This window comes from Lygodium microphyllum, chromosome 14 (genome assembly GCF_053477565.2).
Source record: "Lygodium microphyllum isolate KBCC chromosome 14, Lygodium_microphyllum_v1.1.10, whole genome shotgun sequence".
In the NCBI taxonomy this organism is placed as follows: Eukaryota; Viridiplantae; Streptophyta; class Polypodiopsida; order Schizaeales; family Lygodiaceae; genus Lygodium; species Lygodium microphyllum.
Window position 1 is genome coordinate 59,490,665 of NC_141148.1, and position 17,778 is coordinate 59,508,442.

The 17,778-nt window shown below is 42.2% G+C and overlaps 1 protein-coding gene across 1 annotated transcript; it reads left to right on the forward strand.

Moving 5' to 3' along the window:
* Nucleotides 1–518: 518 nt before the first annotated feature.
* Nucleotides 519–2,917, forward strand: LOC148025635 (cytochrome P450 716B1-like). The gene is made up of 3 exons (XM_087691999.1): nt 519–1,587; nt 2,260–2,447; nt 2,618–2,917. Exons 1-3 carry the CDS (start codon nt 519–521, stop codon nt 2,915–2,917), a joined length of 1,557 nt encoding a protein of 518 aa, XP_087548125.1.
* Nucleotides 2,918–17,778: the final 14,861 nt, after the last annotated feature.

The window sequence follows — 17,778 nt, forward strand, 5'->3', positions numbered from 1 at the left end:
GGCCATACTGTGGTGGATAATTCTTTTGGACAAGTTCTTCATATGGAATACTAATTGGTGGAAGAGTTCAATTGGAATTCAAATGTCGCCGCATGTAAAGAAGCTTTCGCGAATGGAGGTCAAAATGTTGTGAAAAATTGGCACGTTGCAATTGTCTAGCAAGAGCAGAGAACGAGGTTTCTTTTCAAAGAAGCTAATGATCGCGGTGCCGGCATAATGATCACAATGCCGGCATGCTATGCTTTGTCTTCGAATATACAATCAAATGTTAGTAGTGCAAGTCACTTCAAACTTTATAGATTACAAGCTTTCGCAAGAGTTATTCAACATTTAATCAGTGTCGGTATAGATTACAAGAAGGTCCTGCTCTGTATAGATTACAAACACACGCTGTTCTGTATAGATTATACGCGGCTAGGAGTTGATCTATCTTGATCTACTGCTTGCAAGACCGGCGCAATATTGCAGCTCTGACGATGATATTGGTAATGACAGGGACCTCTTCGCAGGCAACTCCTATGACGATAGCATTCATGGTCGCCTTCTTCCTCGTATTATCATCATTATACGTGCATTTCATTAAGAAAATAAAATTACAAGGCGGCAAGCTGCTGGCCTCAGGGGCACAAGATGACGGTTACAAGAAGCAGCTAAAGCTCGACGATGATCAGCTGGCGCGCCCAGATGAATGTATCGTTCAAGATTTGCCTCTCCCGCCTGGCGCGGGGGCTAGGCGTGTCGTATGGGAGAGCCTGCAGTTTCTGAGGGCGGTTCGGCGGGCCGAGACTGCGGCTTGGGTGGCGGCTCGGATGGCCAGGCACGGCTCGTGTGTGTTCCGTACGAACCTCTTCACGAGGCCGGCTGTGGTGACGTCCGGGCCGGACGCCAGCCGCTTCCTTTTCTCCCACGACGGCAAGCTGGTCCGGCCCTTCTGGCCGCCCACCCTCGTGTCCCTCCTGGGGGACAGCTCCTTCCTGGCGGCCCCCGAAACAGCCAACCGCCGCCGCCTGCGCCGCATCGTCCACGACTGTGCCGGCTCCCCCGCCCTTCGCCGCCTCCTCACCCGCGTGGACTCCCTCACCATCCGTCACCTGGCCCTCCACTGGATCGGCCGGCGACAGCTCCCAGCCCACCACGCGGCGGCCATCTACACGCTTGAGGTCAGCTTCGCCCTCCTCCTCGGCGGTGGCCGGCCGCCGAGCTCCCGCACGCGCGACGCCCTCCAGCAACTGTACACCACCCTCACCGCTGGCGTCTTCACCCTGGGCGTCTATCTGCCCGGTACTCGCTACTATAAGGCGCACCAGGCCAAGGTCCGGTTGCACCGGCTCCTGCGTGAGTTGGTGTCCGAGAGGAGGGAGCAGCTCCTGCATCAGCCAGGAGATCATGGCCCTCCCTTTGTCAATGACCTTGTGTCTTATATGGTGCTGTGCAAAGATGAGCACGGGCAAGCCTTCTCTCACGATGAGATTGTCCACCTGGCCACCACCATCCTCCTCGCCAGCCAAGACACCGTCCACTCTGCTATCACCTTCGCTTGCAAACATCTAGCCCAGAATCCAGCCGTTTACGATAACGTGGTCAAAGGTGAGATATGCTAAGATTAGACTTTCTTTGACTCCCACTAAAGAGCCGTAATACCTACTTACAAATCAATAGGGTGGGTGGTTATGCCAGTTTAAGGTCAGCTTATGTATTTGGCTTCGACTCGATACCCTGTCAAGTGACATCTTTCAAGCTCAGTAGCATCCAAGTGTCTATAAGTAGGAAGTAATCCTAGCATTCTATGCTTGTGGGGCTTGCTTGAAGCCATAGAATGCCTTCTTCAGTCTGCATACATATGACAAGTAATTGTGCCTTAGTAGCATATTCCTTGTGTACAATGTGTAGTTGAGAGTAGGCAATGGTATGTCTAACATTCCCTAGCCTTTCTAAAAGCAAAAGGCATGACAAACTTTCCCGCATTTCACTTTGAGGACTATGAGTTGTTTTCCATTCGTGATTCCTAGTATTGTCAACGAGAGGAATCAAACGAGTAAAATACCATAAACACAAAAGAGGCCACACTACAAATATTTCTATATGTTGAATTGACCACTTAAATGCTCATAAGTAAGATCATCATGGGGTTACAGAATGTGGTTTCGTTAACCTACAATATACATGCAATATAGTTATTGTGTGCAATATGTCACATATAATGATTGGTTGTGTTTCTTGCATTTCTATATAATATTGTATCCATTGTACATTGGGCAGAACAAAGATCAATTTTGGAGTCAAAGAAACATGGAGATGCACTTACTTGGGAGGATCTAAATAAGATGGAATACACATGGAGTGTCATTCAAGAATCCTTGAGGTTACAACCACCAGCACTTGGGGTATTCTATGTTGCTACCAAAGATTTTGAGTATAATCACTTCAGGATTCCATGTGGTTGGCTGGTAAGGGCTTTTGTAAAACTATAGTTCGTCATTAATTTTATGTCCAAGCAACATTTAGTAGGATTTAGTTGTGGGATGCGTTTAATAATAGGCAAGTTGGAAGTCAAAGCACATATTGAAATACCTATATTGTTCAATATGTCTAACAAATCCTCTTATCCTACGTGCAGGTTTTCCTTAGTATATCCCATTGCCATATGGACCAAAGATATTTCACCAACCCTGATAAGTTTGACCCATCACGTTTCTTTGACAAAATAGTAAAACCGAACACCTTTATTCCATTTTGTGGAGGTCCTAGATTATGTGGTGGCATAGATTTTACAAAGGTGGTTATGCTTATCTTTTTCCACTACCTTGTGAATTTTTTTAAATGGACATTAGAAAATCCTAATGAAGGCATCTCTATGGGTATCACTCCTTATCCTATGCAAGGTTTACCAATCATACTTGAGGAAAAAACCTCATAAGAAGATTATCATGATAACGTCTATTGATCAAATTAGTTGATAATGCAAGCATTGAGTTTGAAAGTAACTCCTAACACCTTCTTTATTTTGTAATTAGTTTAATTGTATTAATAAGTCATAACCTAGCTTTGTTATCCAAAGTGATTGTGTTGTATATATATCTCTATATTAATATTAGAACTTGGTATATGAGAGTATTTATTATTCACTCATGGTCAAGTTACATAAGAGATTCAAGCACCACAACAAATGAAGGGTATATTCATCAAAACTACAATAAAAATGTACCAAAAAGAGATTTTAAAATACTAGACTTTTCCATCCAATGTGTGACCATTTAATCTTTGATATTATTTCGTTGGGATATCATTGGAATAAGCTTTAGAATCTCCATCACCACTAAATATTCCGACACTTAATATTTGTTAAAAATATTACCAATGTATATATTGACGGTTGTAGAGAAAAACAACTAGTAGAGATTTGGTCCTTGGAGTTTGTTTCTTCTATCCTATCACACATGGATTGTTGGTAAACTTGTATAAAACCTAATCAAGTATGACAATGAATATGATACTTATCATTACAATTCCAAATGAACAACCGATATTATATAAAACAATAAATATAAAACTAAGCATCCAATGAAAGTATTTTGAAAATAGAAGTGATTAACCAAATGAATATATGCTACTTTGCATGATAGAAATTCACTAAGTGATATAATTTAATCCATGCAGAAAACTTTAAACTCTAATAGTCACTACAAGGATATGAGACTATAGCGACACCCATTAGTGACAACAAATAGCGGCGTCGCTATTTGCGACAGTACCCAGAGGAAAAAAATGCGGGCCGAAACCCGAGCACATCATTTTTCGCGCATTCACGAAAGAGAGAGCAAAAGGGAGAGCGAGAGGGAGAGTGACCATCTTGTTGAGAGGGAGAGAAAGAGAGAAATAAGGAGAAAGAAGGTTTCTCACTGCCACCACCGCCGCCGTTCGCGAAGAAGAGGAGGAGGTGTATGGAGGGTGAAGAGGAGCCGCCAAACCCTTCTTCAAGCCTTTACAGTGAGTTCATTGTCCATTCTCACTACAAAAAAAGGTCTCTTAGACGCTCTTAGACACGATTTTTGAATTGAGAGAAAATCTTACGGGAGCATCTATAAGCCCATCTAAATGGGCGTGTACCATTTCGCGTCTATAGTCGCATATATAAGGAAATCCATAGATGCGCTTTTACATGCGCCAGTAGACGTGACTACAAAACCAAAAATCTCGTTTTTCTTAAAAATATATTTAATTTCTTTTTATTATTTTGAATTATATTGCACGTCTATGGGAGCATGTACTTTGCATTCTAGACGCGAGTATAGATACGCATTTTCTGTAATTTACACATGCAAATATATGCGAAGCGCCGAATTGGGAAAAAAAACCCAGAGAGCAACCACATGCTCTCTGGTTTTTTTTCCCCCCTCCCATACATCAAATTGCGCATTTGGAAAAAACACAATGGATCTGAAGGCACGAGAATTGAAACAGAAATCCATGTATTCATTATATATAAAATGCACTTACATGGGGAGTTTAGGTGCTTGCAACCTAAAGCGTGGTCGCAAGCAGTAAGCTCAAAGATGGATAATAGAAAAACAAGGAAACAAGGCCATAGAGAAGGCATGGTGCTCCTCTATAAATCTGAAGAAGAAACATCTTCACTAGCACTGTCATCGCTATTGGCGTCGCTATCCCCCTCCTCACTATGCTCCACATCGGAGTTCATCTATACACACAAAAGATCAAGGTTGCTTACCTACAATTGCAAAGAAAAAAGTTATAATTAGCCATACTTTTAATAGGAAAGTAAGAAAAACATACCTCCTCTGACTGTCGAATCCTCATAGCCCGGTCGTATTGCTTCTCAGTGATGAGACCCTCCTCATAGAAGTGAAGCCATGTGGTTGCGTGGTTATGGCCTGGATGGTAACCTACCTCTCTAAGAGTTGGCATCCTACCAACGATAGTAGTCTGCAAAACAATTATGATATACAAACAGTTATGAGACACAGTGTATTAGAACAAATTATATAAAGAATTGAAAAAAATATAAATTTTAAAAAACTAAAAATCAAAATATACTTACAACCATTGCCTCCCATGACTCTCTGTCGCTCGATCCGTAATTCGACGATCCCATAGTTTCCATTTGGATGCGTCGCGCCTCTGCATGCTGGCAACTCTTCACTTTCTCTGATGCTTTCTTCTTAGCTTTCTTCCACTCTATGTGGTGGCACATAGATGGTTGGCTATAGGCTCCACGCCCCTCCTCTTGTCTCCGCAATGACTCCTTGGCGCTTGTCATGAGGTGGGATCTTTTATTGTGAAAAAAATCCCTCACTTTTGTGCGTCCCCAATCATCTGAGAATCGATGACCCTTAGGATTTCGGTACCTCCTATGGACTGCCCTCAGCACTTCCTGCCACAAGCCACTTTTCTGATTCTTGAAGTAAATGAAGCAATCTTTATACGTCGCATGCATGACGATCCTCATGTACTCCATTACATCTCTTCCTTTATCATCATGGAATATGCTACCAGTATCTGTAACTATATAGTACTGGCATACAGGCTCCTCTACGTGATCTTCTGGTGAGGGTAATCGCTCGCCACCTCCTAGGCAACCCCCACACAAGCCTCGTCCTTCCCCTCGACTCTCCCTCCTCCCTCTCTGTCGACTACCCTCTACCTCGTTGGATGCACATGCTTCCGCAAATGCACGTGCGTCGGCTGACGCTTGTGCTTCAGCCGATGCATGTATAGGCACTGCACGTGGAGTACGGCAATTGGGGTTTGGACATTTGGTGTTTGGGAAGCAGTGCCAGGCAAAGACGTCAGAGGAATTCTAGACATGATGCTGAATACCTCGTCTCCTGTGGGAAAGCGGCCAAGGTGTCTAGTCATCTCTCCCATGAAGTCTTCCTTACTAGGAAAACCTCCAGAAAAAACATTGATCCCTGTACTGAACAAGAATAATGTATCATTCATGTGCTCCAAATCTGGGCCATTGCTAGACGAGCCAAGATGCAACATCTGCAAACAAAACACAGGAATAAGACAAATTTGGTAAACTACAATATTGTGTAAACTGTACTATTGTGTAACATGTTAGTACAATTCCAAAAATAAAAGCTTGTCTTTTTATCAGACGTGGCGTGTGTATATTTGCGTCTAAGATGCAGAATTGACGTGCTCTCAAACGCTTCTCCGAAGTTAAAGCCTTTTTTTTAAAGCAAAGCGTGTGTGTTCTCGTGTCTAGTATGCAGAATAGATGCGCTCAGAGACGCGGTACCACCATGGAAAAAACAAAATCTTTTTTCTGAGTATGGCGCGTGTATACCAGCATCTATCATTCAGAATAGGCGTGCTTGCAGATGGGCCTACAGATGCGATAACAGAAAACACAGTTGCGCGTCTATATCTACATCTACTCTAGAAACTACACACGCTCTTAGACGCGCTAAGTCGGCTGCTCTCAGACCGACAACCGCCATGATTTTTTTGTGATATTAAAGCTTCAAATTCATAGAAAGAAAGATCCTAATACAAAAAGAGAGAGAGAGGACTCACCTTGGGTCTTTGGTGTGGACGGATGGTAGTGTTGCTTCCTTCCCCTTCTTCCTCTCCTTGGTGAGTTGTTCTCCCTTGATGCTTCCTGCTTGTTGTCTCCTCTCTTTGCCTCTTGTTCCTCTTGTTCTCCTCTCTTTTGTTCTCTATTTCTTCCTCTCCTTGGCTTTCTTCTCTTTACCTATCTTCTTTCCCTTCTTGTCTCTTTGAAGGGAAAGAAGAGGCGAGTCATGAGGAGGTGAGTCATGAAAAGACTTGTGGAGATAGACTACATGTCGGCTAAACTCGAGCTCCAAAATGCACAAAAAACGCAGGAAAGGCATTGTTTGAAAAGAAATCGCTTGTATCTTTTGAATTTTGACGTTTGCGTCCATTTTTGCATGTATGCACGTCTAATTTTATGTAAACGCGCTGATATATGCGTATTTAGACACAAGATAGACGCAGGCATAGACGTGCATTTAGTGCACTTATGTTTTTATCATAAGTTTTTGTATTTAAGATAAGTTTTGATATTAAGTTTTTATGTATTTATGATAAGTTTTGTGTATTTAAAATTGAGTATCTTAGAATAATTAATACATCTTAAAGTTTTTATGTAAACATATTAATAAAAAATTTGATGTTGTCATGAATTAGGTTTAATCATGTCGTCGTCATCGCCTAGTGCGGTGCATGCTGATGAGTCAACGAGCACATCCTCAAGTGAGAATGAAACATTACGTCTTCATAATCAAGATGCATGGCTACAATGAAAAATGTGATCGTTGTCGAGGGTGTATTTTTCGAGCACGTCGAGTTACAATGTCACACCTCAGCATGTATGGAGAGTGAGACCGAGAAAAATCACCGGTATTCATTGTTTTTAACAGTAAGATTACTAGTCTATGTTTGAAATATATATCAAGGTACATGTAACTCCCTTTTGTGATTGAGCAGAATGCGGTGCCACATCCTCAGGTGCTCCCTCCCGAGCGTTGAGAGGCTGCAAAACGTCGACGCGAGGAGGCAGAGTCTTCAAGAAGAGTGGAGACTGACGACCATGATAGTACCCTCATGAAATCCCCCATCAAGTTGTAGAGGATGAGATTTTGGACAACATGGTACACGATCTATTTTCGCAACCGGTTCGGAGAGAAGGTCACTCGATGAAGCTAGATGACCCACTATACATAGCGTCATCTACTCCGTTGTACGAAGGTTGTACGTACTCCGTTCTTCGTGTGTCCCTCGAGATACTTAACTTGCAAACAATTTATGGATGGAGTAATGTCAGCTTGAATGCGTTATTGAAGTAGGTATCGATTCAGTTTGGCTTATGAATCATAATATTAATTGTTCTATTTTAAAATCAGACACAAATATATGTTAGTGGGTTTTTAACTCACTTTTAAAAATATATGTAGGTTATTATCACAAATGCTTCCAAAAGAAAACAAATTGCCAACTAAGAGAGAGTAAGCAAGACATTACTTGATATCTCTGGGAGACCTCGATTATGTCAAGATCCATGCATGTGTCAATGATTGTGTCTTATTTGGTGGGATTCATGAGTTTGCACGAGAGTGTCCTATTTGTGGTGAATCAAGATACGAAGTGGAGATGAAGTCAATGGATGTGCCTCGTAAGGTTTTACGACATATTTTGATTATTCCACGTATTCAACTTATGTTCAAGTGTAAGTCTATTTGAAAGCTCATGTCATGGCATGCTAGTCATCGTTCAAGTGATGAAAAATGGAGGATCCCTGCAGACACACCGGCATGGCAACATATAGACAATTTGTGGCCCGTTTTCAAAGAAAAGCCAAGAAATTTGAGATTTGGTTTAGGTATGGATGAAAGCAATCCATTTGGCATCAAAAGCACATCATACAGTGTATGGCCAGTGGTATTGATAAACTATAATATTCCTCCATCCATGGCAATTAAAAAGGGACATGTAATGTTGTCCCTTCTGATTCTTGGAAAGCATAAGGTTAAAAACATGGACATTTACTTAGAGTCTTTGATTGAAGAGCTAGAAATGTTATGGGAAGGTATTGAGGTTCAAGATACAAGCGCATCTGCATCCTCTAGAGATTTCACTTTGAAGGCCATGTTTTTGTGGATCATGCATGACTTTCTAGGATATGGAGAGTGTTCAGGTACATGTATATAACTCTTTATTTGAAATTCAAGACTTGAATCAATTGCATATTATTAATTCACTTGTTTGTTCAGGTTTAACCACATCAGGATATCATGCATGTCCTATTTGCGGTCCCTCTCTAGTTTCCTCTAGGCCGGTACATTTAAAGAAGGTTATCTATGACAATCATCATTGATTTCTTCCTATTGACCATCCCAAATATGTTCTCCCTACTAATGGAATGACTCCACAATCTCTAACCATTCGAACTTGGAAGGAGAGATGGATTAATGCCGACAGCCACTCTCCACTTAGCATGAGTTGGTAAGAAGTATATTTCTCTCGATTGACTTTAAAGTATTTAACATGATGAATTGTTTACATAATATATTGTTTGTTTGTTAGGTTCTCTATATTTTTTCGTCTTTCATATTGGACTGAACTCAAGATCAATCACCTATTGTACCCCATGCACATATTCAAAAATATTGTATATACATTATGGGAGCACTTGTGTAACATATCCACTAGTATCATCTAGGACACGTCTTAGCAGTCCATCGGAAAGGATGTCTAGAAAGCTCCGCCTGGCACTCCCATGGAATGCTACAGGATTTGCAATTTAGGTCTTCCTGCGTCTGCCACATAGCGGAAGTATTCTGGCTGTTCCCACTTAGGATCGATCGGAATTAGGGTTTTCCTGATTGGTCACGACCTAACAGCAACTAGCGTCGGACCCAAGCGAACTACTTTACGCAGAGATGCCATGTCCGAAGCAGATTCACACTGTACTTCGTTCAACGAGAATGGGAAATGAGAGGGATGCAAAGCTCAACCTCTCTGCCATAAGGCATAGTCCCATTCCGTTCCCCGAAAATAGCGTAAACCGGTTAAGACATAACTCTAGGTCAACGCTTTTGTTGTTGGTGTCTTTTGACAATCATCTCGCTATTCTTCGAGATTTGAGAAAAGTTCCGGGCCAACCGAGACCACCCAACCGTAGGACGGACCCATAGCCCATCCTCCGCACTTTCCTCGGTTTATTTTAGTTATGTAATTATCTAACACATTAGTTGGACATGTAACAATCAACTTCTTTAAATAATACGTTAAGCACTGGTTCCTTCACGTAATCTTATCACGTGACATAGAAAAACAATATCAAACAAGTTCTTCATTAATACATCATCATATTTATCTTTGAAATACAAGGAGTTCCGCCCGTAGGCTTGTCCATAATCCACCCGAAGGCTATCCAATAATCCATAGGGATCACTATTCCAAGCTTTCACCCGAAGACTAGTATGCGGGCCTCGAGATCCAATCCCGAGTCACGTTAGCCTCTTGTACAGGACTCGGAAGGCGAGGGATTTACGGCCAGAGCCCCCTTGGCACCCAAGCGTCCTTCTGCTTCAAGTAGAGCTCAATGGAGAGACCTCTCACAGCGGGTTCGGTTCACGTACCCGACGCGGTCATCAACCCCCTTGATTAGGGTCAGGCAGGTAGTTGGGGGTAACTGAAGCTGTCTCTCCCTTCAGGTCTTCAACCTGAAGTATAGATATTCATTTAATTTGTAATTCATAAATCAAAGGTGCTCTAAAACCTCTACTAAGCACAAACATTTCCATTAACCGATCTTGTTGTTGGCAAACTGCTAAGGAATGATTCTTTCCTTTCGAAGGCATCGGCACTCGTTCCAGGGTGTCTTGCATCTTGGCAAGATCCCTTATATTCTGGGTTAGGGCGTACCCTATTAATCGAACTTGGTCAACCCTAAAGTTCATCGGATACTTTAGTTTCTGGTTTTTAACCTTCCTTACTTAGAAGGACATCAAAGAATACATACTTTTGCAAGATAACTTGCGTAAGGATCCGCCATCCTTGTTGAGGGTATTTAACCTTTCTTCTTGTGAATAAATCACAAGAACATATGACTTCGTACTTGCTTCACAAGTCTTGCATCGTAATATATGAGGAAACAATTCGTTTTAGTTTCTTTAAGCTGACGTTTATCAGACCTAGGGTCTCTTTTTAAGAACCTCAAGGACAAACCCTAGTTCTTTTACATTTACGATTTATTGACCTTACAATCAAGGAAGGTGGGCAAGTATTTAAGGTATAAACATTTCTTGGATTTTAAATCATTTTCAATGCATATTTCGCAGCATATGTATTTCTAAGTTTATATTAACTCGGTTAACTTTTAGAAGGTAATATCGAGATCACCTCGGCACGATTTAATATCTATGTGATAATTGATTTTTTAGTCCTAAACTTTATTGCTTTGAGGTTAGGCAAATTCAACTAATCTTCATTTTTCCTTGCGAACTAAAACTCATGCCAAATAAACAACCTTTTCCTTGCTAAGATATGCAGTTAGCAATGATAACTTCCTAGAGTTTAAGAAATGTAAGAAACCTTTCATGAATTTCACCTTCTATGATGATTCATTGCAAAAAAAGAATAGGGGTTAATGGTGCAAGATGCAGTTTTTATGCCTTCACAATTTAACCAAAATATACTACTATAGTGGGTAGATAATCTTGCTCGTAATTCGTTTCAATGTATAATGCTATTTGAAGGAAAACTATGTTTGTACTTTATCCATTTTTCATGTTCAACGAAACTAAATTCCTTCATCGTAAATAACTACGACAAAATATATCTTATCCCTAACAATTCATCTTGCATGATTAAATTAAAACCGATATAAAAACAAGAAGGAAAAACCTAGTTTTGGGGTGAGATATCCACATGGATACCGGGAGATGACCCTCCCGCAGTTACTCCTTGGACTTTCTTAGGCGGCATCACAGTTGTAATCCTTCGAACGTGGAAGCAACTATACACTTCTTGTCGAACTTCCACCGTCACTTCAATACTCTTCTTCTCTCTTTCGAGGAAAGGAATCGTTAAGGGATTAACCACGAGAAAGGGATAACAAGACCTTAGCTTCTTCGGAAGGGAAAGGTTTATAAAGCCTAAAAAGAAAAGGTCCTATAGGGTTATATACACAGTGCAAGGGTGTATGTGAGTGTGGTTTCAAAAACATATGAGCATTGGGAGATCTTTGGGGCACGGGAGTGAAAGGACTTAAGGGTTTCACACCCAAGGGGAAAATTGAAGGGTAACACAAGGGTTTATAGCACGGGCGGGAAAGGCACTACAAGATATAGACCTTATACCGACATTTAAAGCGACGAAAATACAAACAAAAAAATTTGCCCCCGTCATCGCAAAAAGCGTCGTTATTGACGACGCCATAGAAACGTCGCTATTGGCATCGCTATTTGCATCACTATATGCGTCGCACATATAGCGACACAACCAGAGAATTTGTGACGCGTATAGCGAGGCAAATAGCGACACGAGTAGTAAATTTGCGACGCAAATAGCGACGGTAATAGGGAAAAAAAATATTTGTTGCAGGGCAGAAAGCTGCACTGCCACATATAGCACTGTGTGCTGTATGAGAGCCATACAAAATAGTTTCTGCACTACTGCATACAAAGTGCTTCCAAACAAAAAGAATGTATACTGAAATCATAAAACTGATACATGAAATAAATACATGATCGCATAAAATGCGATTGGTACAATCATGAAAGTATATCACTAATACATAGAAAATGTCTATATAGATCAGGCGACTAAAAACTAAAGGTGTGTGAGCTCCAAGGATCCAAGGGCGAGCTACAAATCCTCGTCCCCCAAAAGCTCGTCCCGCCGCAAAGGAGCGTCGAACGGATTCTGCAGAAATAGGAACAACATATCAATCCACCATACAATAATGCATTCAAATATCTCATGGTAACTATGGACAAGAAAGATGAGTGACTTACAGGGCCGCCGCATCTATACAATCGGTCGATCAATGCATTGAGACCATGCCTCTCTGCATATCGAGTCTCAAGGCCTTGCGGATCGCGATTTGTAATGGAGTGCTTCAAAGAAAACAAAATGCTAACTGTTAGAAACATGATTGTCAGTACAAAGAATATTTCAAAAAAACAAATAAGCAAAACAAAAGAGAAACTTACAAAGTCCTCCAAATATGTCCTCTGGCCGCTACTCCCAAGATGATGGACCACTCGGGCCTCGAGTCGTACCCTCGTCGCCTCTCGCTGCTAACTCCAACGTCCTGGCGAATCTGTAGCCTCCTCCCTCAGTCGGTGCCAATCGTCTGCATCTAACCACTCGGGCTTCGCAGCCCCACTCTTGATTGCCTTGCGTGCATCGGATCGTCTATGTGATATGTATGCATGCATGCAATCCATCATCCACCCCGTAGAGAATCTATCTACTGCGGCTGGCACCGGAAACTCCTCTTGCAAGGATGCTACTATGTAGTCCTTGCTCCCCTCTGGTATGTTCTTCCAATGATCCAGGATGTTGTGCCAAAAAACTTGTTCGCACAACTCCCTCATGCGAGCCATCACCCTCCTCCCCTCATCATTCATGATGATGGCTCCTGACCTACTATCAACTAGGTATCCATAACCCCTAGGAGTCTGCCTAAGATGGGTCCTCTCCCATCTCGATCCACGCTCCTGGGCATATCCAGGAGACCCCTGTACATCCGGTGTACTGACGGGGATAACCTCTCTCGGAGTGGCACTCAAAGGGGTGCCACCAAAGGGGGTGCCACCAAAAGGGGTGCCACCTGCTGACGGCTACGCAAAAGCCGAAGTAACTGGAGTAGACGTCCCCACAGGTGTGACAAATCCTGGAGGTGACGCAGCTCTAGCTAAACCACGAGACGGAGACACCACATCCGTGTCTCCACAGCAGTACCCCCTTATCCCGATGAGGTCCCTCCCTCTAGCCCATGTCCTGAGAGTCGAGATCGTCTCCTCAAAGCTGATGCATCTGATTGCGCTGAAGCAGATCTAGCAGAGCGCCCTGACGAAGAACGAGACAGCTCCTAGTCTGCCATCTCTCTGAATCTCGCGAGCTGATCTGGAGACATGCGTGCCATCATGTTCTGAAACTCCTCATCGCTCATCCCTCGACTCATCCTCAAAATGTCACCTGCACAGATAAAAAAAGGTGTTAGAATAATCAATTTAAACTATACAAAGCACAATAATATAAATCATTTTTGAAAAATCCCTCTTAAAATGCATATCTTATGTACCTTTATGGAAGATCTAAACAACGAATTGAGTAATACAATTCTCCAAGAATGAAGTCTTCTATGGTCCCATGTTAATCTCCTAACACAACTCTGCATACACTAGAAGGTCGATAGACATGTCACCACAAAAGAACGAGTCTGCCTCGTTCTCAAAAAATTCTTGGACTATTGTATTTCCATCATTGTTAGCCGATGCGGGCTCCAAGCTTGCGGTGGCCTCCACCCCTTGTAATATCGACCCCTCTATTTGTATATTTTCTTCATCTATGCCTGGAACATCGCTTTGATCATATACTCTCGCACTTTGAGGAGTTGAAGGTATAACATACCACCATCGAGATTGTCGGGGGTTTGGATAGAAGATTACATGTTCACAAACACGTACAAAGCGAGTTCAAACCATTGTGACATAAACCATGTCGTATTACATATAGCAAGCAAATGACTCTATGCACCTGTTCACAATGGGCCGGCAACACAAAGGTATCGCGCAAATCCGTCCAATTGTTTTTGGAATCTATTTCGAGAAATTCAGATGGACCTCGTCGAACTGTTGCTCCAGCTCCTCCAAGTACCACTTTGAACCACTGTACATCGAATAGTATCATGGAGAAGCTACGGTAATCCACCGTAATAATACTTTGCAAGTTCCCAAAATACTCCATCTCATCCACAACCGTATTCGAATCCGTTGCTCGTCGCTGGCTCTCTTGCTCAAACCTTGCCATGACACCACAGTCCATTGTGGAGCGCATTTTGTCAATACGCTCCACGCGAAAATGCTGTCCGCGTGACCACGCTGCACTATATATTTTGTATTGTACATTGAAACACTCAAATTAGATGTTGCATATAAAATTTAGATACAACACATTCTAAACCCCTCATCACCTTTGGAATACATCCCCTCGAGAACTCCCACTCCTCCATTGAGACCTCTATCCCTTCGCTGGATGCTGCAGTTAAGGCTCCATGCAACCATCGTGTATACAAGCACGAAATCATCAAGATATGGCCTAAAGATATCCTACATTAACCTATTGAAGGTGGCAAGTGCATTCGTGAGCCCGAATGACATAACCAGGAACTCAAAGTGCCCATATCTTGTATTGAAGGCTATCTTTGGGATATCTTCTTCCTTGATCCTTATCTGATAGTAACATGACCTGACATCCATCTTGGAGAAAATCTTTGCACCCTGAAGACGATCAAGAAGCTCATCTATTCTAGGAATAGGATACTTGTTCTTGACTGTAGATTGATTCAGCCCTCGGTAATCAATACATAGTCGAAGTGTCCCATCCTTCTTTTTTTGGAATAGTATTGGAGCTCCCCACAGTGAATTGCTAGGCCGAATGTAGCCCTGATCTAACAGTTGCTTGAGTTGTTCCTTCAGCTCAATTGCTTCTGGTATGGACATTCTATAAGGTCTCTTGGCAATTGGTGCAGCTCTAGGCACTAACCTAATCTCATGATCCACTTCTCTTTGAGGCGGAAGTTCAGTCAACTCTTCAGGGAATACGTCCACGTTTTTCTTTAGCCAAGAAGGTCCTTCATGAGACTCTTGCTTTTGATATAATGTGTTGAGTTTGATCAAGTAAATAGGTAATCCTTTTTTGACTCCTTTTATGATCCAAGATACTTTGGCCAATTGGATTCTTGGCACTCCTGCCTCACCTTGAGTTTTGACTAGTTCCCTTTCAGAGTTTCGAAAGGAAGCTTGACCCTTTCCACAATGAATGTGGGCATCATTGGGCTTAAGCCAATCCATTCCGAGTAGACACTCATGGATACCTAAATTCATGTCTCTGAATTGAACCGAAGTCTTCCTTCCTCCCAGAAAGAATTCCACCTCAGCAGTTTGCCTGGTACAAGTTACCTCACGACCATTTGTCAATTCCACAAGCAGGGTAGGTGCTTCTACTATGGCTATTCCTAATCTTTTTGCACATGCTGGTGAGATAAAGGAATGTGTACTGCCACAATCAATCAAGGTTTTGAAAGGTTTACCTTGATATTCCGACAGTGTCTAAATCACCGAGAACTGGCGATTCAGCCCTTTCTTGTGTAAAACGGCATGGACTGTCGCTCTTTCAAATTGTGCTTCCATGGTCGGATCTTCTTCTTCCCCTCCTTTGCACATTTTCCTATTGGCAATGCACGTGGTTCTTCATCTTCCTCGGGTAGCGGCTCCTTGACCACAACCTGTTCCTTGGAAAGGTGCTTGGCAATGTCCTCCACCAAGCTTGGGACATTGCCTCTTGAAGTGACCGGGCTCGTTGCAGTGGAAACAACGGAGGTTTTGGCCATTACTTTGAGTAGGAACAAAGTTTTTGACTTTATTCTTCCTTTCTTTCTTTCTTTGTCCCTGATTATGACCTTGAACTCTCTTCCTTTGAGGTCAGAATGCTCCCATGTTCGGGTCATTATAAGACTAAGTTTTGTTACCCCTTGGTCTAGCTTGCACCTCTTGAATTATAGATGCCGGTCGAATGAGTGCATCCTGAAGATCTGATGGACGCATAGATTCGAGACGGGTATTTACTGGTGGATTTAAGCCCGCACAAAATTTGGACACCTGTTGTGTCATGTCCATCTGTGGCGCATACTTTAAAAGTGAGACAAATTTAGAGCAGTATGCGTCAAGAGTGGGTCCTAGCTGTTTTAGCTTGTAGAACTCATTCATTTTCTGCGTGCGATATGCAGGTGGTAAGTATCTTCCCCGCACGGATTTCTTCATCTTCTCTCAGGTAACGGATCCCTCTGCGATCCCTTGATCTCTGCACCATTCCTTCCACCAAAGTCGAGCTTCACCGGTGAGCTTTAACTTGGCGAGCATAGCTTGATTCGCGGGTGCAGTACCGACTGCTTCGAAGTAATCCTCCATGGATTCAATCCAAATTTCAGCATTAGTCTAGACGAATCTCCCTCTCCCGTCAAACTTGGGTGGCTTAATCTGCTTGAGAAGGAACTTCTTCTCTTGGATCACAGTAGTACTTGATGTAGGAGGTAAATTAGGAACCTGTACCTGGGGTTGTGCCTGAATAAAGGTTTTCTTAACGTTATTATACGATAATCGACATTAGCTTATATTACATCTTTAATTCAGCTATCTCATAAACAATGTAGCTACTTAACTTTTTATCAACTCTTATACATAGCCAGACATTGATAAAAAGAAGTCTTTATTTGTATTTACATGGGCATAGCCCTTTCGAATACAACGTTTCATGTGATGAAAAGCCAATGGTTACATTTATTTTGGGGAGAACAACGTTGTATTGCATTTATCTACAGGAATTGTGTAATAGTAGGGTTTTGGGTCATGGATCTTCAGGAATTGATAAGTCATTGGAAGTTCAAGATATCCTTTCCATTGGAATCCATACTTCTCATGGGGGCCCAACACTTTAATCCTGTCGGTGGGGATTACACCGGTTACTTCCTCATATACATATGAGTTCATCTCAACCCTCCGACCTTGAATATGTAAAGTCAAATTTACGTGAGCTTCCACAAAAATGAACAGCTTCACGACTTTTAAGTCTTCCAACCACTTGATCCTTTTTAGGTTGGTTTGTAGATAAGCAAACCGGTGGGCGGCTATATAGTAGATTCCTAAAGCACCCGTCCATCTTCGTTCTATATACAAAGGTGATGGATTATAAATCTGCTCTAGGATGTTCATCATTTCAACCCTTTGTCAATAAAGCGGAGAATGCATTGTAGTCATAAACATGACTCGAAATACCAAAAACTTGTTCCACGCTTCGTAATTCTGCAAGACAGCATTGAAGGTAAGGAAATGTTTGGACAACAACAATTTCTTTACTTCATTTCATTGAGATTTCATAAAAACAATTCCGTTGTTAGTCGGCTCTGATACCAACTGTAATGTGTCCACTAGTATGATCAAGGACACATCTTAGCAGTCCATCGAAAAGGATGTCTAGAAAGCTCCGCCCGGCACT